This window comes from Anarrhichthys ocellatus, unplaced genomic scaffold, assembly GCF_004355925.1.
Source record: "Anarrhichthys ocellatus isolate YVR2014 unplaced genomic scaffold, GSC_Weel_1.0 scaffold10, whole genome shotgun sequence".
NCBI lineage: Eukaryota > Metazoa > Chordata > Actinopteri > Perciformes > Anarhichadidae > Anarrhichthys > Anarrhichthys ocellatus.
In genome coordinates this window covers 6559778-6587594 of record NW_022280040.1, presented here as the reverse complement: position 1 = coordinate 6587594, position 27817 = coordinate 6559778, and the positions used below count along the sequence as shown (strand labels likewise).

The 27817-nt window shown below is 43.3% G+C and overlaps 1 protein-coding gene across 1 annotated transcript; it reads left to right on the top strand.

Annotated features, from left to right (window-relative positions):
• Nucleotides 1–156: 156 nt before the first annotated feature.
• On the top strand, nt 157–27708 carry LOC116385005 (collectin-12). Its single transcript, XM_031850155.1, has 10 exons — nt 157–419; nt 1322–1372; nt 20584–20706; nt 24410–24496; nt 24593–25636; nt 25811–26302; nt 26409–26545; nt 26675–26784; nt 27394–27539; nt 27635–27708. Exons 1-10 carry the CDS (start codon nt 413–415, stop codon nt 27652–27654), a joined length of 2217 nt encoding a protein of 738 aa, XP_031706015.1. The 5' UTR covers nt 157–412; the 3' UTR covers nt 27655–27708.
• Nucleotides 27709–27817: the final 109 nt, after the last annotated feature.

Below are 27817 nucleotides of genomic sequence, written 5' to 3'. Positions count from 1 at the left end.
AATCCAGATAAAAGCTAAATATTTAGTGTTAGATTGGATATGAATTATTAGGTTGTAAAAGTAAAAGTTCATTTTTATACACAGTTTTACGCAACAATGTGATTTAATTCTGAAAGCAACACCGGAAGTGCATGTAGTTTTTCTCTGTAACTTTACACTGGTAGTCTTTCTCCTTCAGGCTCCGCTAACATCACATCACTCCTGCTAAAACTCCCCTGAAACTAAGCGAGCAAGTGAACAGAGACGATGGGATTTTAAACTGAAGACATGAAGACAAACTTATAGTTTTATTATTTATTTTATTCGTGCGTGTCGTGGATCAAATTTGCACCATTGTACTGGATGCTGAGATGCGTAGAAAGTGACAGGGGTCCTCATCTCTTCTACAACCCTCAACGATTTAGAAAACGCCATGAAAGGTATGTTGTCCTTCACATGCAGCTGATATTTATTTTAAAAGTGAGCGTTTTCCAAATGCACAGATTACACTCTTTCCAGATTTCGGTGCGTATTTCTTTGTGGTGCGTGATTCACATCTGGATGACATTACGGTACTGCGGTGCAGAAAGTTTTTTTTCGTCTTACACCACACAGTCACATTTAATTAAAAGATATAAAAGACCAAACCACGTTTTCTTTTACTTGTTGAATATTTAATATTTGAGAAACAAGAAAACTTTATTATCCTGAAGAAAATATCCCGCTTGAGTGATGATGACCAGACTTGATTAACTGCTGTATTTATGCTGTCACTCCACCTCTTAACAGCAACGTATTTGTGGCATCGATAACAACAATATTCATTTCACCCGGAGAAACTGAGGTGAAATACCACTCGTACCCCCTCTGACCCCCCCCCACCAACAAACACACACTCAGCTCAACCCTTGTCTCCCCTCTGGATCCCATCTGTTTACCATTACTGCTCCAGTCTTCATAGTGCAGCAGAGTGTAATTAGAGTTTACTGTCAACAACCCAGAGAAACCGCAGCCTGTGGCTTTTACAGTTCTCTGGACCTCCTATCTTCACATACACACACAGACACACACACACACACACACACACACACACACACAGACAGACAAAAGATGATACTCCTCTATCTCTGACCTAATGCGCTGTCTACCGCCTCCACATGTCAAACTGAGATGTTTGTACTCGAGGATAACATGTTGAATTGTTGGCTCTGTGCCGCTGCCCTGCAGCGTTTCTTTCTGTTTTATTTTGATTGTAGAGTCCCACCAATTGCTTTAGACACAGTGTACTCTGAGTAGTGTGCATATGACCTACTTATGTCATGTTTCTGATTATGTCACACAGACGACTTTGCAGACGAGGAGGAAGTACAGTCTTTTGGATACAAGAGGTTCGGTGAGTGAAAAGTCCTTTTTCTTAAGGTGGAAGAGAGAAAAGCCGACACACTTGGAGCTCTTATCATAAAAACATTTTATGGTTTTCAGAATAAAATACTGTGAATTAAAGCCGCTTTAGTGTTTGGGCTTTTTCCTCTTTCCTACTGTTACATACCTTGAATCTGCTAGTTAACACAAAATATGTTTCGTGTCAGGACAGACAGCAGGCTGCCAGAGCCTCAACAGTCCTGATACTTAGCTTGGTCGCTAATGGTCCTGCAGGGTTTTGGGTTGAACATAAATGTGGCCGACAGCCTGTGAGGTCCACCTCACCACAGAACCGACGACCGCTGACAGAGCTCACCAGATCAAGACGTTTCAGAAACTCTCTTCTCCCTTTCGTTTGCTTAAATTGAGTCACTTCAACACGTTGTCTCACACAATCATGCCGCAAGTACCTCAAAAAAATCTGACAATACTCATGTCTCTTTCTGTTGTGGTGCAAGCAGAGTTCACATGCGTTTGGTTTGTGTGCAAGTGTGCTCATTCACGTGCACCATGTGGGTTGTGTGTAGCGTAAAGGATGCAGTCGGGCCCCATTTTCAGACGTTTTCACATTGGACTTGTGTGCTGGTAGTGAACCAGACAAGACCAGAATGATAAGGATGAAAAGCTTAAATGGTCCGTTTACCCAAATTACAAACACGTACCTCAAGTGGTATCAAGCCATGCAACCAGTGTTTTTTCAGGTTTTGGGATGTCTGCCATTGACATTTTTGCCTCCAATACAATAAAACAGCAACATGTCTTTCCAAAAAAAGTCCCCACTTTACGCTGAGTAATCCACACACACACACTTCACTGTAACAAATACTTCCCATTAATGCTTCCTGAGTGGAAAAGTATGTATTTTTGTAATTTTGGCAAAAACACTCGTTGAAATTTGCATTTCTAGCTCATTTTTCCCCCTGTGACATCCGATATGGTTCATTATGTTCTTCCCTTTTTCTTCTTCGTACGTTCACACAATTTGCATTGTTATTTCGCATTTTATTTCATAAATGCAAAATTTGTCACACATGATGCTGCATTAATAATTATCAAGCACAGCTACTTTCATGCAGAGAGGGTCCGTCCGTCCGTTTCTCTGCTCCTCCACTCGCTGCTGTTATGGTTTTGTGAGCCATATGTTTGCCATCAAGTGCATGCATTCATGCTTTCGGTTTGAAGAAGAAAAAAACTGGCAGCAAAGGGCAAACGCTATGTCACGCACACACTCAAACACATCATTAGTACTTTCCTCAGAGACGTCGGGGGTCTCCATCACTGTTCTGTTGATTTAACATTGATTCTGGATCAGGAGCCTCTGTGTCTCTGTAGTCAGGGTGTTGCTGCAGTTTGACTCATTCACACAGAGTTCGGCCCGAGGTCCACGAGCTTGGATGTGAGGCGGTGGACTACAGTACCGGCTGAGAGCACGTCAAACTGTGTTTAAAACACGATGTCTTTTATCCGAGTTACCCGAGTGGAAGCATCCTGTTTGTCTTTCTCTGTGAGCGCGTGCGAGTGCCGCTCATGGATCAGATTAGAGAGCTGCGGGGGCAGGGAGCCAAATCCCGCTCTCACTTTTAACTTTATTCAAATGAACTCTTGACATTCGGAGGAGCATAGGAAGAGAGAGCTGCTGAACTCTGCCTGTTGGCCCTCTGAGGGACACGGCAGCTGTTTGGAGGGGCCGACTCCGAGAGTCGGTCTCACCACTCTGGAGGCTTTGTTGTGCAATCGAGTTGCATTCATGCAGAGTCAGACCATCACAGGCCCCCATTCTTCCTCTATTAGCACTATGATCTCAGTACACAGGGGACACAAGCAGTTCTTTCCTCTCTGCATGTTGTGGTGTTTGAATTGTTGTGATGTGTCAAAACTGTTACAAAGTCCCCACTGAGAACACTAAAGCTGGTTCTAAGAGGTGGACATCTCTAACATACAACATCATTTGAATAAAGTTAAAAGTGAGAGCAGGATTTGGCTTCTGTTTTTCTTAGCATATAGATACACATTTCACACACTTTGCTATCACAGCTGACTGTTTTCTAAAGCGCCCAGAAAATATTCCTGGAAGCCGTTGACTTCCACCAATTCCGATACGCAATGAAAATCACCCTGCAGTTTGAAAACATGGATACATATTCCACATTGTGAAGCCTCTTCGTCTTAAAACTGATGTAATTTGGAAAATGGACTCCAGTATTGTAAAACATACATGGATTGTAGTTAATTGGCTAAAACATGCAAAAGCGCTGTGGTCCTTTCAGCTAGAATGATTGAGGGCTGTTGGCTTGTGTGCTTCAAGTTTTCCTTATAAAAGTGCTTTAGGAAAGATAAAGGAGCAATGAAATGCCTCTGATGAAAGTTCTTTACAAAACTCTCCTCCAGTCCCTTGAATTCTAGGATTTGACACGGCTTTCATTCAGTTTCTTCATCCACACCAGCAAACGCAGGCGTGCCTCCAGTCTTTCTGCATCAGAAAGTACAATGTGTAAAATCAACACATGAGTAACACTTTGTGACAATGTTGAAATATCCTCAAAAGTACTTTTGGATGTTTTTCAGTTTTCCGTAGGTCAGAAAGAGCCCAATGAGGAAACACACACACACACACACACGCACACACGTACACACGTACACACACACACACACACACACACACACACACACACACACACACACACCAGTACATGCACAGAGTGAATTCATCTGGTAATCCCATCTCTCTCCCTGCCAAGTTGAAGCCAGGCCGGAATTGCTTCCACAGTGCTCGAGCTTTAAACATATTTATTTGTCAGCGGGGGGTTGACATAAGAAGGCCTTCAGAATAAAATAGAAAAGTACCTGAGCTTTGGCTGAACCCTCACAGCCCCCTTAGAGCTGGTATAATCATTGGTCATTGCCAGTCAGCAGTCGGCCCTTGGCCTGAGTCAAACCAGAAATCCTCCGGTTACAAAAACCTGGGAACTCTAAAGTTTGGGTCCCTTATTTGTTTTTTAAAGAATAAAAATACAATTAGAATTGTAGTCCTGTGTACATCCACGAAAACCTCAGTGGGATAGGTGCTGCATTCAAAGTTATCATACTAGCTGTGTCATATAATCTTATTAACCCGAACTTTAAACTGCTCCACAAAAGATGTGGCATGGTTTGCAGTCAGTTGACCCCATTAAAACACAACCTCAAGCCATTTTGTGTTCGCTTTATTTTGCTCTTATCAGTATTTGTTGTTTAATCTCTACATGAGCATATCTTTAAATGTTAAATGCAACAAGCTCAGGCACGTGCACTATGAAAATCAGGGATAACGACCAGCAATAATATGTGTATGTTAGCAAAATGCTAGTAGCATGTCCGGGAGATTGGTAGGGTTTTTCGTGACCAGGATAATTAGGTTTCTCAAGGTAAAAATAATGTATATCCTATATGTACAATATATTGGTTCACTAACTACAAAGAGCACTTGTGTTTCTTTCTGAAAGTAAAGCAAACTTTTCATCCCAACCGTTTGTTTTTAGCGAGGATAGCAAGTTAGCAAGCAAGACAAACATGAGAGGAGCGAGGCCTACGTTATATCTTAACTTTTGTTGTAGCAGTCACAAACACCTGTCACACCTTGAAACCATTAGATTGGGTTTCCTAAGGAGATGTTAATGGAGAACACTGTGGCAAAGTGAGTTTCCCCCAGAGGGTATTCTGTAAAAGAAGAAAAACCTCAGACACACAAGACAGATTGAGGCAAAATCAGCAGAACACAGAGTAAATTGCAAGAGTCCCTGTGAAAAGATGTAATGCTCTGAACCTCACATATCGGTAATAAATAACTGTCAGAATATCAAAGTATACATTTTTCACAAATCAGTGAGTTTACAGTTAAGTGACACCATATTCTACATAAATGGTCGTGCATTGCTGGATGGCATTACTGTACTGATTTCTACTGGAGGAATGCTGGTCTGCAGGTAGGAGTCAGGGCCAGTCATTAAATAACGGACGCTTGATTGCTCCATGCAGCAGGTCCTCCTGGGACCAGCACCGATGTCTGGATGGGGGTCTTACTCCCTCTGCTGCTGTGTCTCCTGTTCCCACACACATGTGGGTTTTGGAGAGACCGGGCTCGGGAGGTTTGTGGCCGGCGTGGAACCCAGAGTGCACTAATCTATTTCCTGCACTTGTTATGGTTTCTCCAGCGAGGCCCGGAAAAATTCCTGGAGCCGAGCGCGGCGTTGGGGTGTCTGTGCCTGGAACCAGCTGTGTCAGCACAGCCGGGGCTCGGTTCGGTCCGGCGGGTTTCTCTGGCAAAGAGCATCGCTTCACAAACCACCTTCAGCTGGAGCCGTAATGACACCTCAACTACAACCTCATCCATCCTGGTTAACATGGACTCAAACATGGTTGTGTTAACACTACTAGCCAGCTTTGGTCAGACCCTGACACATTCAATACATATACTGTCATTCGATACTTGGCAGCGTGTTTGTCAGAATGTTTGATGAGGATTTCGATGCACTTTGCTGTGGTTTGTTGGCCTTTTTTACGGAATTGAGCTGTGGCTTTTGGTACAAAGCCTTCTTCAAAATGTTCCTTTGGCCTTAAGTCAGCATGCCTTCGCAAACATGTCTGTGTGTGAGCACATGTGTTACGTGTTTTTTTTTACTGTGCCTCTCGTCAGCTTGGCTCAGTTTCGGCTCCATAACGACTTAATAATAATATGTCAACAGGGTGTTTGCAGCTTGTTTCTGCTGCCCCCAAGTGTAACAGAAAAATCAGTCATTGCTGGTTTACGTTTAGTTTGAGTGCTTCGTAGTGGCTTTTTGTGCTGAAAGGAGCTCCAGACGTAGACGTATACTTGACCTGCAGCGGGTTAAACACCTGTTGTAGAGAGTAGACGTAGGTGAGAAAACACTTACTGGAGTCAGCTGCTAAAAAAGGGGCACACCAACTGTAAAACACAGGGTTTCTCTTTGAGTGGCTTTTTTAGTGCTATTTTTTAGAGTGATTTAAAGTGATTTCAAGGCCGTAAATTCATTTCTAAGCATTTTCAAGCACATGTACTCTTTCTACATGTTTTCCTCCTATCAAAAGGTACCGTGCCTCTTTAACACCTGTGGTGGATTATTTGTGGTTAAGGCCCCACACCTGTTGCTTGTTGACTCATTATGCCCATTAAGTATAAACGGGACTATGTGCTGTTGCTCTGTTTGGCTCTGATGATGATCCTGGAGAATCAAAATGTCAGCTGCACATTTTTTTGATTGATTTGTCTCAGAAACATTCACCCACAAGGTTTTTAAGATTATAGAAGATGTGGAGAGCTTAAGACACGTTAAAGCACTTAAGAAGACAATGGAGAAATTATAGTGGTGGCTAAAAGTGAATTAAATGTAGGCGTTTGTGTGAGTGAGAGACAGGAAAATTGTAGGCAGTCAAATTATATTTCCCAAGCAGACATCCAGAAACAATGAAGCATTATATGATTAAAAAAATAAAGTCAGATCTCAGCCAGTGGCTTACAGAAACCAGCTCCACGTCTCAGTTTCACATGTCAGGCCTTATTTCTCTGGGCAGGGAGAGGAAAGGTTCACCCTGAGATTTTGGAGCAGGCTGATAAACCCGAATCCCCTGGGTGTAAACAAAGAAGATGATGTGCAGACCAGGGACGAGGGATTTCCTCGTCCCTGGTTTTGGGAGAATATCACACCACCGGACAGACGGGAGGAGAGATAAGACCGAAATGCTGAATGAGCTAAAAGGGCAGGGGCCGCTGGGCGAGAGGGTATTTTATCCCAGGAGATGGGAAGGGGAGTGAAAAGGAAGTGGGAGAGAGAGGGTGGAGGAGACGCAGCCTGTTGTAAGAGAAGAGCAGGAAGTGGATGGATGGGTTTGGAGGCGCATGAGAGGAGCTCTTTGTGAGGAGATAAGGGTACGAGTGTGCGTGTGATGGCGGTAGATAAAGAAAAGAGGAGGGAGCTGTAACGGTATAAGATCCAGCTGGAACTGTTTATCTGAAGCACAAACTACACACCTTTCTGACACAAGAACATGTGCACTCACATATACAATAAAAAAATCATTAGTTTAGCACTGCGGTGTTTTCAGACGTCATTACTCACGCTCGCAGACGTTTAGACGCGGTCTTATCTCTGTTGTATTTCAATCCTTTCAACCTGGAATCCCACAGAACTGTCTGACCGTAAAGAACGGCAGCCAACAGGGGAGATGGCAGCCGATCACAGAGGAGTTCTATGAACACACACTTTTCCTTTTTCTTTGAGTTTACGATGGTGCAGCCTAGGATGACAAAAGCAGTGGTGGAAAATGACACACATGCTGTCCTCAAGTATAAGTTTGAGCTACTTGTTTTTGAGTACATATACATGTATACATATATGTATATTTTCTGTTTTTTCTTGTGAGTGTACGTATGTTCTGTTCTGTTTGTGATCTGGACGAGTTAAAAACATAGTTCGTTGATGATGAATTGGAGCATCAATGGCTGAGATATTCTGACTTCTAGTCCCTAATGTAGCTCCTACTTCCCATAATGCAAATCGACAACCCCAGGCTGGAATGTCTTTGTATTCAAAATCCTAAACTGTGATACCCAAATGTCACTTGAGTCACTTTCTCAGACTTTAGAATAGTTGCTTCATTAACTTTGATGTGTAAAAAAATCAGTTTAAGTAAGTGATCTGAATACATGTTTCAACACTGAACACTGTAGAGAGACTACAGCACAATGGAGGATTTTTAACGGTTCAGTTCCTGTAAACTTTTGTCCAAACTTTCCACCCCCTCCTCTCCGTTATGCCCTCATTAGGCTGAATAAAACAGCGGTAACATGACTCCGGGCGCTAGATATGAAGAGTGGATCGACGATGTTTTTTTTTTTTCCGGGGCAACACATGTGCTGGTATTTAGCTGCTATTTTCAATGTGGCCTGTGATCATCCCGAGTGTCCGTGACTTTTGTGACTCACCTTTTAGAGGAAAAGCAGCAAAGTCCCGCATCAGCCCTCACACACCATAACAACCCCGGTGTCCTTGACGTGACCCACATGCGGATGTCAGGGGAGGGTTTCTGGAGTTCAGTAAGGCCTCTCTTTAGGAGCCTTTAGGGGGGTGTTCAAACAAGGGGGTCTGAGTCATTGATTTAGTAATTAAATAAAAGAATGGCAGAGCGCAGAGACGGCGCTCCAAGACACCTGCGTTCCTTTAACGCCTCCCATGAAAGGACGATTTTGGTGAGCTGCAGTTCTTTGTTCTGCAGGGATCATGCTTCCACATTCGATGTTACATTTGTATTCCCTCCGGTGTGTGTGTGTGTGTTGAGCCTTAATGTAACACACGTCACACTTTTGCAATACAAACCGATAACTTTTGTGAGTCTCATGTGTCCATGATCACTGAAAGTTCTCCAACACCTCCGGCAGCAGAACACACAGGCACACTTTAACAACGAATTTGGGGATTGTTATTCCTCCTCTTATAGTATAAGTATTAAAACCTCCTAACTCTGTTATTCACAGTCCAAAACGTTAATGAAAAGGGGGGAAAAAATTACCGTGAACGTTGCCAAGATCAACCTACAGCTTCCTGGTTTGCAAAAAGGAGTTGAAGCGGAGAGGAACATGTGAGGAACTGCTCCAAAACTCTGTCAGATCCATAATGACTATCACATTGTCCATGTGTGTTTGAGACTGCAGACAGAGGGAATCCACTGAATTCATTCTCTGGTACCTTACAGAGCGCACGACATTTCTTATCGTGCATGCATATGTTTGATTAGCAAACTAAAAAGGGATAAGATACGGTACATTTATGTTGTTCACATTCCTCGTTGAATTTGGGTGCTCTACTTTGAGTTAAAGCGACTCTGAACATGCAGAGTTTGTGTAAAGTTCACGTTCACATTAATCTGTATTCAGTGACTCCATATCTTCAGTGCTTCCATCTTGTATGGAAGGGCAAGTAAGTGTTTGCAGATATAACTGATGAGAAAAATGTCAAGTGGAGAAAATGTTTTAGGGATCTGAGGAGGCATTGGTTGAAAAGGTTCAAAACAATAGTGAAGATGGCCATTGAAGGAAAGTTCTTGCCATCAGGCCTAATGTACAAACTACATTTTGGTAGTCAGATCTTGTTGATTGGAGTTATAAAGTAATCTCTTTGCTCCCCGATGACGCCTGTGCAGCTCAGATTCTTCAGCTCAGATTCTTCAGAGAAGAGTTTCCCCTCTCAGCACTTCTTCTACCCCAAACAAACAGTTGTGTCGAGTAATTCAAAGCCATTGTCTGGTGTTGATTAGTGCTTTCAGTAAGTGGTGTGATTCACGACCCAGATGTCAGACAGCTCCTCCTGATGCTTCATCGTCAGGCTGCTCTGAGGTAGAAGAGCGTGTCACCCTCATGTCTGGAGCGTGTGTGTCTGAACAGATTATGGCAGAGAGACTTCCTCTTCTTCTTGAACCAGCGGCAGGAGAAGATGGCTTGTTGTCATTCAGACTGACAGGCCACGCCCCCGCAGCCTGCCGCAGATGTTGCAGGCCACCCAGAAGGAACTCCAACACTCATGATGCCGCATAACAGAAGGCATTTCCATTGTAACCCACGTCAGGGAGCATCCCATCAGTCTTTGAGACCTGTTTTTGTATTTGGTCTTGCTGACTTTGGAGGAAAAGTGTATAATTTTGTAATTGAACATTCTGCGTGCGGTTTGCTCTCACCCTCGAATTTCAGTTGTTGTGTTGAACATTTCATACAAGAGATCATAATATTGCGGTTTCCATTCTAAAGTTTCCACTTCATGAGCAATGCAAAATATCCTTCTCTACTTACATTTTGTATTAAATACTGTTTTACAGACACTGTATGAAGTTATACAGTTTAAGAATCACCTTCATTCTTTAAATACACGGCTCACTAATTTCCTAAAACATCTCCTCACTGTAGTTTTTATCCAACACAGTATATTTTTGTACTGATGATTCAACCAGGGAACGATAAAAAAAACTTTGACATCGTCAGTGAGAAAATGTAATTATGTATTGGCGCCATGGTGCATGGAGTAGCCCCTCCCACTTTAAACTATACAGAAAATGAAAATAAAAACCTTTGGTGTGATGTCTTGAGAGGTCGAGAGCTGTTCTCTTGGAGCTTTGGAAGCGTGGGTGCAGGAAATGAAGACAGTAAAGCGTTGGCGCCTTAATTCAGTCTTCTCATAACAGGTCAACTTGATTATTGCAGACAGAAGGTAAACAAAACCAAAACAGGTAATTCAATTAAAATTCTAGCTCGCTGTTCTCTAGGTAACATAACTAAGCCACAGTCTTTGACAGATATCCAAAATCTGCTACGGACAACTACAGTCTGCTACAGACAACTACAGTCTGTTACGGTCAACTACAGTCTGCTACAGACAACTACAGTCTGTTACAGACAACTTCAGACAACTACAGTCTGCTACAGACAACTACAGTCTTCTACAGACAACTACAGTCTGTTACGGTCAACTACAGTCTGCTACAGACAACTACAGTCTGTTACGGTCAACTACAGTCTGCTACAGACAACTACAGTCTTCTACAGACAACTACAGTCTGCTACAGACAACTACAGACAACTACAGGCTTATCATTATTTTTAACACTATCATTATTGACCAGTTATTATTAAAGTAAAAAAAAGCTCAACTTCAAAATTGTATAACCATATTTTCCAATTTTGCATACATTTTCACTTCATCTGTTACTGAATTAATTCTAAGCTTCTTTAAGGCTAACCACCTGACAACACACACCACAGTCGTATTTTACAGCCCTCCGTGTTCTCCCACTGTTAAATCAGAGAGCTTCTTATTACCAGCAACCCTAAAAATCACAGAGCGGCGTCCTCTACGACGACCATAATGTACTGACATTATCCACAAGCGACACCAGAGCAGAAACCACCGGGTCGGAGGGAAGGCGTCAGGCCACGGCAGATCTGTTGGAGGAGAAACATATTCAAAGAACACAAGAGGTGTTTCGGTGTAGACCATGTCCTTTGTCCATGTGGCAGAGTCAGTGACGGATGTGGCCAACACGGTGATGAGTTTGGCTGACGTGGGCATGGCCTGTAAAAGAACTGTTCCATTGAGATTTTCCCCAACCGGCTTTCTGTCAAGTATCCCAAAAATCTGCAGAGCTCTTTAAAGCCTTCCTGGTTTTATCAGGCAGCAGCTCAGCAGACCAGGAACTGTTCAAATTCTGTTTAAGTAGGACATGGAGTCTGACGTTAGACTGTTGAAATTAACTAGAGTTGGCTTTTCCTCTGCTGGATATTTTTTAGTTTTAGATGTTTAAAGAACATTGTGAAGTGGAGACAAAACATCAGGATCCGTCTGCTGCTGTCTTTGTTGAGACACCTGTGAAACACACTTATCTTGAAGATTTTTTAAAATCTTAAAACGAAAACACATTAGACTAAATTCCAACTTCTTGTTAAAAAAAAAAATCCATTTTTACTGCAATCAGAGTCGTCTTGGAACATGCTTCTAGTGGCAATTTACGGTACTGCATGTATCTCCTCTTTAAGGGGAATGACCTCAAACTTCATATGTCGGCGTCATTTTGCATGCAGGAGTATACAGTAAACACCACCTTCTTTAACACAACTAGGATGCTGTTTCCCGTGCACCAACAGGCAGATAAAACATTTTGAAAACAGCTTGCAAACTAGACAGAAAAGGGTCTATTTTAATGTCTCAAATACCTTTTGGGGGGGTTTATTGTTACAGCTGCTCATCGGAGGGAAAATGTCACGTTATTTCTGGTTTTCTCCAACTAGTGATATTTAGCTGTTTGTTTTTCTTTGAAGTTCTCGCAAGTGCTCTGTCGGCACTGGCGGCCTTTGTGGTGGTTTTTCACATTTTGAGTGGCACCTGAAGCAACCGGCGGGAGATCTAGACGTCGTTCAGATGAGGTTTCGCACACAAACTCAGATCCCTATCCCTGCAGCTGAGACTCGACTTTTGATGTTGAAAATTCCTACTGAAAGAGATTTACACATTCTCAGATTTGCTTGTGCTGCAATGTTGTTTGAAAGGGAATAAGATCCAAATTCAGTGCTGCACTTTGTGCTCAGTTCTTCCAGCAGAATGGCAGCTGACTGAAGACAAACAGCCTTTGAATCCTGTTTTTCATCGGATAAAATGTTTCTTTTGTTTTTCTTGTCCTGCTCTCCTGCATTCTCACTTTGAACCTCACTTCTTCTTTTTGCTGATGGTGTTGTGTTTCCTTCAAAGTTCAGCGTAGGCAGGCTATCAAATTCTGGATGCTAATGTGATGATCGTTAACCAGTGGGCCACACACACGGAGATAAAAAAAGAAACACACACACACTTCATAGAGAGCTGCAACGATTTGAGGTGCTTAAGCTCTGATGTTTTTCTCTGTAACTAATACCTAAGTCTCTCCGTTGGGCCCCAAATCCCTGAGCTGAGTAAGTCCATTCCCTTTCCCCACTCCATTGTTGATGTAGTTTTCTGGAAAGACGGACCTGTTTGTGTAACTGCAGCGATCGCTGAGTCTGTGCAGAGCCGAGCGGGGCCTCCGGGGCTCGTGGGAGGGGAGGCAGGGCTGCAGGGCTGAAGGATGCTGCGTGCTCATCTGAAAATCATTTCTCTACCTTTACTATCAGTTGGTGAGACGTCATTATGGGAGGATGAGGAGTGGGAGGTTTGGTCGGCTCTCTGTGTCTTTTGAGTTATATTTGCAAAAGCTGAAAGACCACTGGAGATTCTTTCTGTTCAAGAAAGCGAACAAAAGGAAGAATCTAAACCAAGCAAACTTTTTGTATTTCTTTTTTCTCTCAGGATTTGGCTCTCTGGCAAGAAAGAAACACCCGTGGTCTTCTACATTTGCCAATTAAAACTAGGAAGGACATTTTATAATGACAAATGACCCTCTAGGAAATGACCAGTAGTTACAGAATCACCTGATTCCCATCAGCTCTACAGGGAGATTTAGTGTCTTTTAGCTCAACCTCGTTTCCAGCTTTGATAAATCACTGAACACTAAGTCCATCACCGAACGGCAGAGAGACAAAGTGAGCAACTAGCTGGTGAACATACTGGAGCGCTTAGCAGCCAAAGAGCAAAATATTTCTGTCAGGAGTGGGTGGAGACCAAAACAAAGCTAATAGTCAAAGGTACATTTTGGACGTGACTCCAAATATATTTGAATGTCTATTGGTTGTGTAAATAAGCAACTGTAACACATTCACCATAACAACTTTTTAAGGCGGTACTGTCGGGTTTTTTCAGCTGCTCCCAAGTGGCTAAAACAATCAACTGATACAGCTTTAAACATATCCTATGTCTATTTACCAGGGGCATGAAATAAGTGTTGCACTGCTCTTTACAAGCTTGTCTCTTTCTGCAACATCAGTGCAGACATCTTGTTTGGTCAGCAACTTTATTTACACTACAAAAGGTGACATTTCCTGCATCAGTCAAACTTGAACCTTAAGTGGAGGCTGGCTCATGTAGGTGTTTATGTACTCAGGAAGCCGAAATGCAACTCTGTATTAAAACAAACCAGTGTTTTCTATTTCTTGCCTCGTTCCTTTTTTTAATACGCGTCCAATGGAACCTCATAAACCTGTCACTGGATAAAAGAAAATAAATGATTCTGCCCCGCTCCCCACAGCGAGGCGGCAGACAGTCGGAGCCAGGAGAGCTGCTGGATGCTGCAATATTGGTTGCCTCATAATTTGACAATGCCTTTTGTTGGACGTGAAGCTCAGTCGGAGATATTCTTTTTTTCCTCCTCTCCTTTTCATTTTCTCGCGGATGATCTGGCCCATCTCACAGTCCCTGAGAGGTTCTTCGCTCACTGCGGACGATGTGACAGAGGTTACTATCTTCTACAATTAATCCGTCAATGCTTTTTCTCCACCTCTCAGATCTTTAAAATCATTTTTGCGCTCCCACTCTCCCGTTATACTTTCTCACATTTAGTTGTTTTTTTCTCTCAAGTCATCCGGTGTTGGCCTTGTCCTGCCTGTCTTCACTCCCCTCCCCACACTCGCAGTCGTGAGCCTCACACCCGCTTGTCTCACGTGATGGAGGCGTATGGTATCCATCACATGTAATAAAAGAGATGGAGCCTGAATCAGGCCACACATGGAGCCGGGATGGTGTCGGTTTCCTTGCGGGTCCCCAAAGCCATCCCATGAACTCAGAACCCTTTGGCCCCAATTCTGCACTTCCTCTTGATGGCGTCATTGGCAGGTACGGCCTCGAAGTGAGCTCAGTGGGCATCCTGCAGGACGGAGTGTGTTCTCCAAGATGTTAAACAGTCAGTTATTAGGCCAGGACCTCCGCTGCGAGAGACCTTTGTGCATTGGCTGTGGGTCGTGTTCAGCGTGTCCTCTCTCTACATGTTCCTTTAGAGGAAAAAAGAGCTGTTTGTGATGTCATTTTCATTTCTAGGTCTATGTGTCTTTGCCGGGAAATCACCTCGATCTCCTTCTTTTTGGCTACAAATGAACACAACAAGTGTACTTCTAATGCTTTCTACATTTTTCAGTAAGAGAAATGTAAAGTCGTTTTTCGAAGTCACTGATTTATGTCCGCTAACAGTGAAAGTCATGCAGCAGTACAGCCGTTCACACACACACACACACACACACATGATTCAGTGCAGGTCACCTCATCATGCCATTGAGAAAGCTGAGCGGTGTATGACTCATTCATTGAGCCACCATCTCCCTCCTGACTGTAAAACATCTTGGCTTAGATCACAGTGTTTCACAGATTTTGTGAAACGGAAACTTCTTTTTGTTTGAGTAATGAAGGACAGATGACTGATATTTCCCCCCAAAAAAATTGGAAACAACTACAATTTTGGCATTCAGTGATTGAACAGAGATACTGTTGGAGCATCTGATGGACAACAGCCATCCACGGTCTTTGAGATGTAATGAAGTGTAATTATTGTTATTATTGTGGTAATTATAAATCTTGACCACTCAGAGCAAAGAAAGAAGTACTGTGAGTTATTACAGAGCAACAAAGTCACATGTGGAGCAGGTCGAGGGGGTTGGATGAATTACCCTCTTCAATCAGTTCGTTTTTTTCTGTCCCTTTCTTTTATCCTTTTTCTTTTTTCTCTCAAACTTGACTCTGTCCTTCCTTTCTGCCTTTCTTTTTTTTCTTTACTTGTGTCCTAACTTTTCTTCTGTTCCTCATTTTCTTTCTTTCTTTCAATCTTTCTTTCTATCTTGCTTCACTGCCCAGAAATAGTGAAAACTGAGGATACAAAGTCCCCTCTCCTTCTTCACAATGAGTATTAGTATAGTAAGTATAGTACTGTGTAAACACAGGACTTCTTACTTGTAACAGAGTATTTAGTCTAACATAGTCAGTTCAAATGTACTTTGACTGAAGGCTCAGAGGACTTCTTCCACTGCTGCAGTTTGTCTTGAACTCCTCTTGTTGCCTTTGATGCCAGGTATAAGTCGATGATTGCCCTCTTGCAGTAATCTGCTCTCTGGTTCCTGGAAAGGGGTTGAGTGTGTGTTAAATCCAAATCACAGTTTGGGTGACCTCAGCTCACAGCTTTGTGTTCTCATCCGTTACTATAGCGTCCCTTCTGATATTTACGGTAAATAAACATTGTCTTTTAATGAGCGGGGCCCACGCACCGGCCGTGGAAATCATTTTTGGCATGTCTTGGGCAAATGGAAGGATGAAAATTATGATGTTTGGGTAATAGTTTGTTTCAGGAAATTACGCTGGTGAAAGACACAGACTTGGAGACACTCAATTATCAAGGTGGACACAATCCAAATATTACTTCAACATAGACGTTTTTGCAGGGACAATGGGGGCACTTTATCCGGCCAAAACACACAATGACATTCACATTTGAGTTATTTTGTGTGTTATTTTGGAAAAGGCGCTTTGTCTTTGGAGTATCAGTATTGTTTCGCTATGAGCAGTAAAAGTGTTGTCAGCTTGTGGTCTGAGCATCCTGGACGATGGTTGTTCTTGTGGTCATGGTCGGTCAGATCTGACTGTGTCTGATGTTGTCAGCTTGTGGTCTGAGCATCCTGGACGATGGTTGTTCTTGTGGTCGTGGTCGGTCAGATCTGACTGTGTCTGACTGCGCAGGCGAAGGGGAAAGATGACGAATCAGAGTCTGATTTAATGACGAGCAGCCAAACTAAAGGAAACCGAGTCCCTGATGTTAAACCGTGAACAAGGAGTTCACTGTTCACTCCTGTTTTTCCACAGTCTGCTTCAAGTTCTCTTCCTCCTAATTTTGAATATTTAATAATAAAGTATGTCAAGCTAGACGCTTCTTTTTTTAACTTCATCACATGACTCCACATGGAGCCAAACTTCATGTGCTACAGACCTCAAGATATTTGATCCATGTGTGCATCTGGGCCCCGTTAGTGTAACAGATATTTGAGAATGTGTGAAAGACGTTGATCCTGACGGTCTCATATCCATCTGGACTTTTGTCATGTGTACAGTGGATGTAAATGTGGAGCGATGCCATATAGATTGTTTATTATTGTTATTTTTCCTCAAGGAGGAAATTATTTTCCACAGTAGGTACATACTGTAAGATACACAAACAAGTAAGACACACAAAATTATTCACAATTATAGCGAGACAAAGAGGAAGGATTAACACTTAACATACCACAAGTCTTGGATTCAGTTTTTTTTTATGCAAACTGTCAAAACCAGGTTGAAATTCCTGCTAACAAAAACAACTGAGTAAGAGGACATGAATGTGACCGACAGTGTATAGTTTACAGAGCCGCGTCCCATGTAAACATGGTTTTGATAATTTGCAGGTTAGCAGACACAACATTAAAACTGAGCTAAATGTGGTTGTAAGGTGAGCATTTGAGACGTCTATAGTTACATATAACAGAATCTCAATGATTACCTCTCAACTTGTAATTTGGACCTGCTTCACATTGAAACATAGTGATTTAAATGCTGTTAAAACAAATAACCTAAACAGTTACTTTTCAACCCAATTTCGCCCAGTAGACCTGAATATCTTGTTTCTCTTCCTGTAGATATGTGGCAGCATCTAGCATAACTAAGGCTTTTTGAATTTCAATTATGTGTTGTTACTAAAAGATGATATCAAATGGTTGGTCTGATTCCTACTCTGATTCAAATGATCTTAATCAAGCCATTTCTAATTCAACTTTATCCATTGTGCTTATTGCAGATATATTGTTACAGGTAACAATTGAGAAGAAAACTTGACTTTTCAACTGTAAAATCATTCTGAGGGATCCTTACCTATAGTTTCTTTATGTTACGTGTTTTTGTTTTTAATAAACATAATATCAAAAATCCAGTATCAGTTACTAGTATTGTTGCCCAGTCTTAAACGTCATGTACTGATATTAACTCACTCAAAACAAACCAGTCAATACAATAAGTGATACAATAAATGAATGGCAAACAGCTTCTTAAAAGGCCAAAAACAAGCCCCGATATCTTCACTTATGCTGATGACATACATGTATATGTAAAAAACAATGTAAAATAGACAGGAAACACAGATGAACACCAATATTATCCTAAAGCTTCCCACAGCAGTCCGGCCAAGCATCCGTCTCTTCTCCTTATTTGTCCTCCTCATCCAGGAAGTGACCCACTGGGAAATGAAAAGCAAGCAGGTCACAACCCCCGATAAAGCCTTCGACAGCCCAGTGGTGTGTCGCCACTCGGGGGGGGGGTGAAGAGAATACAGCTGCTCCATCTGACGTCTGTGTGCTCACGGAGGAGAGCTGTGAAATTGAAATCTCCTTTGTTGTTGTGTTGTCGGCCATGTGTGTCGTGTTGTGCCAGGTGTCCTCCATATTTGACAGCCAACGCTAAATTCTCCACTTATCCGCGGAGCATCTGAAGATCATCAGCCAGTGTGCACTGGAGTGGAAAAGCCTTTTTGCCTGTGTAATAGTTTATACCCTAACAAAGTGTTTTGGTATCATTTCAGCGCTGCAGATTTGTAAACACTGTCAGCCTGTTTGGATTGGAACAGCTAATTTTGGGCAGCAGCGCTTTGATTATTGTGAACTGATGAACTGATATACTTGCTTTATTGTGGAAGCACGCATGAGCTGACACTCCAAACATGTCGGCAGTTATGAATGATTACGAAATGCAATTGTGTCGTGGCCGTATTCCCAGAGTGCACTTCTTTGCTTACAGTTAAACCGGTGGCGAGGGAAGACTTTGGTGACTCCTCATACACAGCTGTGTTAGCCGCTTTGTGCTTAGTAACTGGCTCCACACCCACAACTGGAGCTGTGCTTTTAAAACACTATTGTCTTAAAGGCATATAAACTTATAAATACATTTTAAGGAGCCTATTGAGGCCCTTTACATGATTTAGATCATCAGCCATATTTTGGGGCTCTAAAAGATGAGGTCACTCTCAGGTGTGTGGTACAATATACTATAAGCAGAAAGCTTATAGTATATTGTCTTCTAGCATTTCCTCTTTTTCTCTCCAAATCTTTTTTAAACCTGTTTTTGTTCCCACATAAGTCTTGCTTCGAAGATGTGAAGATTTTGGCAAGAAGTCGACAAAAGTCAGAATCGCTGATTTAGTTTATGTAAAGATGCCATGCTCTCAGATTTATTGACACACTTTTCAGTGCAGCTTCAGGCAAAACAATTGACGAAGGACAGTTAATTGGCTGGAGACGCGGTGGTGTCATCTGTTTTTGCAAAGAGTCAAAGCTGTGGAAGCATTTCATTAAAGCCCTTTGTTAAAATACTCAGTTCAAAGATGCTTATAACCAATACTTTAATATTAAATATCAGATGTCCATATGCAATCTGATAATCTGAATTCTGCACTGCAATTTCTTGTTACTTATCGGCTGACGTATATAACATTGTATCTGCATCAAACAATATCAAAGTTTGATAAAGTTTGAAGCACAGGGCAGCACCTTTTGGCAGAAGAAGTAGAGTGGGTTGGTATTTTGGCGTTGGTGTCATATGAGTTGGCCAAGAATCAAAACCATGGACGGATTAAATTCACAGCCCCTTTAAGTGGACTTGCACGTGCCTTTTACCGTAAATCTCATGTTCTCTCAGGTTGGCCGGGCGCTGAGGAGACCTCCCTTCCAGCTGGACTTGGTGTTTAACTGAGGTCTAACTCTCGCTGATCATTAACAATCCCTTCACACCCATAAGAACGAGTCAAGTTTGTAACTTTGGCATCTCGACTCCCATCGAGACCCCAAGGAGCCAATCAGCGCTGCAAATTTAATTTATTGAAGTATTGCCTCATGTATTAAACTAGATGTGCGGTGAAGTCGTTGGCGCTGAATGGTCTTGGCTCTTTACAGGTTGATGAATAATGGTCATGTGATTGACTGGCTTTCAGATGGCGATAGTCATGTATTTGCACTTTTCATGCTGCCATGTTGAATAAGAGTTATTCCTTCATATTGTGAATGTGAAGCGAGTTTCATTCCAGGTGCATGAAAACCAGATCCCCCCCGAACCCTTCCACACACACACACACACACACACACACACACACACACACACACACACACACACACACTTCCTGAATAGAAAATGAAATGCAGCTGTGTTCCCGTCAGCGCTGTGGATCTCGCCACTCATCTGTCATGAAAAGTTATCCTATTATTCCACAAGTGTCCCCACCAGCTGAGGCCTTTTTAGTTTGACTTCTACGTCAACTGATGCTGCAAGAAGAGGACTAAAAAGGATTCACAGAGAGGCCGAATTTAATGTCGCACAAAAGAATTTACTTTCCGTGCTTCTTGTGTAAAACTCGGCTAAGTCTTAATCTTTGTCCACACCAGAGAGACATCGACTGGAAAAGAAGAAGTTTGCCGAGTGAAGGCTGAGTTCAGGAAAATAAGCATGTCGCTGAGTGTAAACGAATCAGTGGGGGGGATTGTTTTTGTGTCCCCTGCCCCTTCACCACCCGGGCCCTCAGGGAACTGCTGGACTCTTTAATGTGGACTCCAGGGCTGTTTGTCCAGATGTGGGACTCCTGGACATGCAGAGTCCCTAGCTAACACTAACTTCTACCCACATGTCCTTTTTAGACCTTTTTGCTCCAGAAACAAAAAATTGTTTTGAATCATGTGGTCTTTCTTTTTTCGCACAGGGATCCAGGAGGGCACCCAGTGCACCAAGTGTAAGAATGAATGGGCGCTGAAGACCTCCATAGCTCTGCTCTACGTGCTGTGTACTCTCCTCACCATCGCCGTCGCTGTGCTTGGATACAAAGGTAAGACGGCCGGGTAAACTACACCACACTACTACACTACGCTCTTCTTACGTCACTGCGACCTAATGGGCAGAATTACTGGATGACAAACATTTCCAAACATCACTTCGACGACGCAATTTGTTTTCTAAAATGATTTGCGGACGTCCAAACATATCATTTGGTTTCTCTCTGTGCTGCCAATAAATAAAAGCATTGCTGTTCGATGAGGGTATGAGTAGAGTGTGTTGTTTGTGTGTGAGAGAAAGAGATGTCATCATCATCACCAGAGCGGCCTTCTGCATGACCAACTTTGTCATTATGTAAAGGCAATAGATAACAGTTTAAAGAGGTTAGATAATAGTTTGACATTTTGTGAAATACACTTACAGTGTTTCCAAGTGTCAGATGAAAAACATCAATACCACTCTCATGAACTCTGTGTTAAACATGAAGCTGAAGCCAGCAGCTGGTTAGCGTAGCTTAGCATAAAGACTGAAAGCAGAGGGAATCCGCTAGCCTGGCTCTGTCTGGAGGGAAACTAAATTTCTTTCCGAGAACTGAACTCTGAATGTTCCTGATATAATTGAGCTAAACGCTCCAATATGCGACTGCGTGTGACTCCTCCTTATTTTGGTTTAACAGATAACCCCTGAACATGTTCAGGGGTTATCTGTGTGTCTTGAAGTGCATTAACAACTTACTCTGCATTGCTCTCTGAGCTCAGTCGGTCCTACTTGTTCCATGGTGCATGTTTTTCATGCGGGCCTAATTGATCCCAGATGAGCGGCGAGCGCAACTCCAGCAGAACCCATTGAAATTGGGTTTTTACTGGCACCGAAGCACCGCTCTGTCAAGGGAACCACAGCTCACGCTAAACGCACTCCCAGCTCCAGATGGTTATGTAGTGAGACCCAGAGTGCTCTATGCACTTAACATGTGTGCTTCCCTCTGTCCTCCACCACTGACCCACAAAAACGTCCTGGTTGTGACCCTTTTGTTTTGATGCAGTTTAACCGTGGAGGTTTGGCGGGGATTGGGTGACCTCTGTCTTCTCTCCCCACAGCCAGCTGTGTTGATTGACAAGACCAAAAGCAATATGAGGTCATTCTCTGGACTCTGGAGGATTTGAGTCCCATTCATTTTCTTCAGAGGCAGTAAGAACAGACGCTGGAGGAGGACATCCCCTGCGCATTTTACCTAACTTCCTGCGTAAAGTTCTTTTTATTCTCAAACACCAACTGGTTTTAAATGTAGTTTTTATTGCTGCAGCCTTTCTTGGTGGGGTATTACAAGTAGCTTATGGTGGCTAATGTTAGCACGCTCGTGTAACTACTAGACATTAGAGTCACTTTCTTACTTTGTGACTCTAACTGTGCTACTGCTACGCTATGCTTTAGCACGTCACAGTTAAACACTTGAATGGTTTTATCACAAAAGTAAAACCAGATGTAAACACACCGCACCTCACTGGGAGACATATTTGTTGTTTCCTGCTTGTGGTGCCATTACACTGACGGTCTGTCAGGTCGCCTAGTGGAGTCCTCACATCACCTCCAGGCTAGCTGCTGCTCTGCTAGCATCTGTGATTCAGGGCATTCTCCCACTGAAAATTTCCTTCTCAACAAATGAAATGAGTCCCTAGTGTTTACTATCCAGACTCTAAGATACACGTATAGTAAGATCTGCTTTGAACACAGTTAATCATTGACAGCTACCTAGATGAACAAAGTTATTTATTTATCTTTTAGCACATCACTGATATTTTCTTGAAAAACCATAAGATGAAAGCCGTAGGTTTATGTGTCAAAAGTATGGAGTTTACAATTCAGTCGCTTCATACCTATTTTTACTATTTCTGACTTTATATACATAAGGGAGCAAAGTAAGGTTTTAGGAACCACACACACAAGAGCTGGAAAGAGTTCAAACTGGATACAAAAAGCTGTTTTTAACAACCTAAAGAAATAAGGCTTTCCTCTGTAGACCCGTTTTATGGTTAGATTTGCCACAGTGTGATGCAATGGGGCTCCCTGGGGGCCAGTACACGAACAGAACATGTGGAAAAGGCCCAGAAATGTCTGTATGTGGGAGTCTGTTTGTTTTAGTTTCAGTTTCCAGCCTCGTGCACATGTGAGTGTTGTGAAAGAAGCAATGTGCCAGTGTAGCTTATGCTTCAGTCTGTGGACGTGAAGTCAAAGTGTCTTTTGTGGTCTGCGATGCTGAACTGTATACGTTCTGTGTCTGGAAATGTGTCCCATGTAGTTTGATGTGTGGAACATTTCCTGTCCATTTTCTCTCATAACTAAAAATAATTTGGTAATCCGAGGATATTTTTTATAATTTTTGTTTTGATTTATTTGTTCCTTGAGAAAACTTAAGTTGCGTTTTTAGGATGTCGAAGAAGGAAAAGAAAGGGAACAATAAAACAGCTTTGACGATTTTGGTTGAACATTGATTTTCCTATTTGCAGATTCTCAATGTCTATTACACACGAGTCAATTTTATCACAACAGTAAAATATATTTTCTACTTACAGTCTGGAGACCAAATCATTATTTTATTTTGAAGTCTTCAATCTAAAGGAAACTTTTGTTATTTTCAAAATTATGCTTATCTGCTTTCTTGCAGATATTTATTTATGATTAATATGTTAATAAGTCTCATATCTTTATGGTAAATAAAGCAGAAAACAGTTAGCTTAGCATAGTGTAAATACTGAAAACAGAGGTAAACAGCGAGCCTATCAGCACTGTAAAACCATAATGTGTCGTTTTTTCACTTTGGAAGAAAACAAATGTGCTAAAAGTTGACTGAGCTTTATAGGTGATGGTAGCAAGAAAGAAAATAAATGTCCAAGTTTTGCTTTAAGTTTTATATACATGGGATATGAACTAGTGGCTGTTATGTCACATATTTAAAGGCATTATTAGTGCTAATCAAGCCATGAATAAAAGGCTTTACCTGTGTCCCTATTTGGAGGGATGGATGGATTTGAACCAGCCCATCTTGTCTCTGGTATTGAAAGCCTTGGGACTGAATTGTTGTCTTAACTGTTGGGGAGCAAAAATTTGGGATGCAGCTTCCCAGCAGAGGAGTCCATGCAGTTCCCAGTTAGAGGATGTGTCCCCCTGGCGAGGCTGGTGGTAGAAGTGGGCTGACTCCCTGGAATCCCAGACACATTCCAGAGGAAATGAACGCTGGTGTCGCCTGTGGGGGCGTGAAGAGCCTCCCTGCCACAGCGTCTGTCTCCTCTGGGCTGTCTTTGATCCGCCTGTTTACTGAAGAACCCCCCCCTAGGTGACTTCCTGTCCCCTAGGGCCCTCGCCAATGTCTCCCCATGCACCTCCGTCTTCGGTGTCTATCATTGACCACCCACTCCATCTCTGCTGAATCAATGTTTCTTCCTGCCTCCTTCTGTCTCTTTCGCACTGCCTACCTTTTTCTGTCTCTCACTCAAAATTGAGTTGCGCTCCAAATCCAAAATTCTGTCTCTACGTCTCCCTGCCACACTCTAAATCTGGCGTAACCCAAGAGATTACATTAATCGAGTCCAGCATTATTGTCTACAAGACATGTAGACACATGTCAGTGGTTTCCTCTCTGATCCCTTTTATATATGATGTCTGTGGTTGCAGGCAACTCTGGTCTCTTAATAAAGCACGGAGCCTGTGATGAGGCTATGACACTAACCTTTGTCCTACCTGTCCTCTTTTTCTTCCAGTGGTGCAAAGAGTTGACAGCGTGTCTGAAGGCATTGCAAACTATGGAGGAAAGATAATTGCTGTTGAGACTGATTTGAAAAAGCTCGGTAAGTGGCCAAGTGTCTGGGCTTAAATTGTAGTAAAATCTACAGTGAGAGGCGGAAAGTTTTTAGTAATTTATTGTACAAATCTCCACTCGTCAGATGATCAAGCAGGCGAGAAGTCGGAGAATACCACCACAGAGATCGAGACTTTCAAGAACAACATCTGGACTCTCCAGAGGCAGCTGTCTGCGGTGGAGGAACGCATCCACAGCGATCAAGTGAAGCTGACTCAGCTGCAGAACGTTGGCTTAGACATTCAGAACAGCCAGGGCTCCGTTCAGGAACGGCTGGAAAGCAACACAGCCAACTTGCACTCTGTAAATGGCACCCTGCAGTCTTACGGTGGCATGATTGGAGGTCTGCAGGAGGACACGGCCTGGCTGCAGAAAGAAATCCAGCAGCAGGTGAAACTGCAGGACCAGGCGCTGCTCAGCATCAGTAGCCTCAACTTCACCCAGGCCCAGCAGAGAGGCCTCATCGCCGTTCTGCAGCGCTCGGTGGATGACACCAGTCAGGCCATCCAGAAAATGCGCAATGACTTTCAGAGCCTCGAGCAGATGGCCCGACAGACGCGGTCCGACACTGAATGGCTTCGTAGTAAGGTAGAAAACCTGCAGGTAGTGGCCAGTAATGCCTCAACTCTTGCAAAAGCCAACAACGACAGCCTGGAGGAGATGGGATCACAGCTTGCTCTCGTGGCCAACCAGCTCCAGAACACCAGCAGCCTGACTGATGCTCACGACCAGCGCCTGAGGGAGATCTTGGACGAGCAGAGGGACTTCGACCACCTCATGTCTGACAAGTTTGACGAGCTTGAGGTGCGGCTGGATGAGTCTGAGCAGAGCATGGACCGGGTGACCGGCAACATCAGCTTCACCACGCAACTCCTGGGGGCCATCAACCTCAACCTGAACGACTTGCGCACTTGTTCCCAGACCGTCGGCCGCCACTCTGACTTCTTGGTGAACCTCAACAGCAGCGTGACCGACGTGAGGACAGATGCAGCAGGTCTGAGGTCCCAGCAGGACGAGCTGGCAGCACGTGTGGACAAGGAGGTCACCAGCCTCTCTATTGTCATGGAGGAGATGAAGCTGGTGGACACCAAGCACTCGCAGCTAATAACCAACTTCACTATTTTAAAGGGTAAGGGATGTATGGCTGCTAGCGTTAGCTACTAGCTGTAGCTGTGCTATCAATCTTTTCAGAAAGAAAGCAAAGAAGCGTTTTTTTTGTCATCAATGTGTGACTATTCTTTTGAAGAAAAAAAAATACTTAAAACGTTCATTTCACTTGCTGACAGTGAATCTTATTTTTTAGGTCCCCCTGGTCCAAGAGGGTCAAGAGGGGACAAAGGACCTCAGGGACTATCTGGTCAGCCTGGTCAGAAAGGAGAGAAAGGGGAAAAGGGTGGTCCAGGGATACGAGGATCCAGAGGAGAGCAGGGTTTCCCAGGACCACAAGGTTTGCCAGGGATAAAAGGACTGCCTGGCGTACCTGGCAGCCCCGGATCTAAGGGCTCCCGAGGATCAGGAGGAAGGGCCGGACCTTCTGGGGCTAAAGGAGAGCCAGGTACTGCCGGTCTGCCTGGAAGAGATGGACAGTCTGGTCCTCAGGGGGCACAGGGCCAACCGGGTATCAGAGGCGCAATGGGGCCAGCTGGTGAGCAGGGGCCAAGGGGACTGCCGGGACCAGTGGGGCCCCCGGGGCCAGCAGGATCACCGGGACAACCAGGGATCCAGGCTCCAGGACTTCCTCTTGGCCCTGTGTCTCTGCAGGATGAGGCAGCACCTCCGACTCTTTGGGCCCCAGGTACGACTTTAAGTCTTATCACTAGTTTTAACGTTTCTGTTGCAGTATACCAATTGTATAATCTAGCACCATTGATAATAATATGGTAGATTTGATTCTTTTACAGGATGCCCTGTGGAGTGGGTCAACTACAGAGACAAGTGCTACTTTTTCTCCAAAGACCTGCACAGTTTTGACGACGCAAAGGCAACCTGTGACTCAACGTCTGCCTCGCTGTTGATCATCAACGATATGGAAGAACTGGTGACTAATTATGAGTGTTATCTTTAGCACTAAAATCATTGTGTACTGGAAGGGACGGTCGTCTTTTGCTCGGTCACGTGTGAGGTAACTTCTCAGTTGTGACTTTTTCTCGTCCTCATGTGATCTCAGAAATGGCTGAAGAAGCAGACCTTTGGAAAGGGCTACTTCTGGATGGGTCTGACCGACAGGGAGGAGGAGAACGTCTGGCGTTGGCTGGACGGCACCGAACCTGCTTTCACGTCAGTATTAATTGTTCATAGGGAACGCCTTACCGTGAATGAAAGTAGGTGCTGTTCCTGCTGGATAATGTTCAAAATACTGCTTTCCAGTAATAATAACAAGCAGCAGGTTTTCACTTACATGAAACACCAAAAAAAACACACGCAGTCTTGACAAATTATCAACTGTCTGATATTTTCTGATTGTTTTGAAATCATGCAAAGCTCCAATCCTCTATTCCTGCGGCCCATTCAAACAAAAAATATACTTTAACATCTAATAAACCTTTATTTATTTAGGGTGGTCCAATCAGAGCAGTTCACTCTCTTGCAACAGAAGTAAAAAACATAATACAACCACAATAACCTTAATGCTTACAACATTAAAAATAAAGGGTGAACATACAATAAGGATCAAAACCATCAAACCAGCATTGAATAAAAATCAGAACACGGCAATATGGTAAGAAAGCCTCTTTATCATTAAATATTCCACTTGTGGTCTAAATTACAGATTTAAATCAGATGATTCAACTTCAACTCCCGCTGCAGTTTATTCTTTTTCCACCAGACTCTTAGAGGAGAACCTGTAAATGTAATGTGTGGTCGCCCCCTGTTGTTTGCCTGCAGGAAGTGGAAGCCCGGGCAGCCTGACGACTGGGGCCACGGGCACGAAATGGGAGAAGACTGTGCGGGACTCATCCATGAAGGCTTGTGGAACGATTTCTTCTGTGAAGATCTCATAAGCTACATCTGTGAGAAGGAAATGGAAACATGTACGTCTGTTGTTGTCTTCTTTTTCATCCCCAAATGTAATGAGTGCTGATCTCCTCACAGGCGTCCTAATGTCATTCTGTCTGTTTCTCTGCAGCGAGATTGCCTGGATCGTAGCGATGTCTTGAGAGAGCTTGCAGTGAGCAGCTAGACTTCCCCCCCCTCCCCCCCATGTGGCACTGGTCCACCGGCACGGCACATGGAGAGTCCGTAACGGAAAGAGCAAAAGGGACAATTTTGAAAATGAGCCCGGGGCTGCAGCAGCGAACATCTGTCCGAT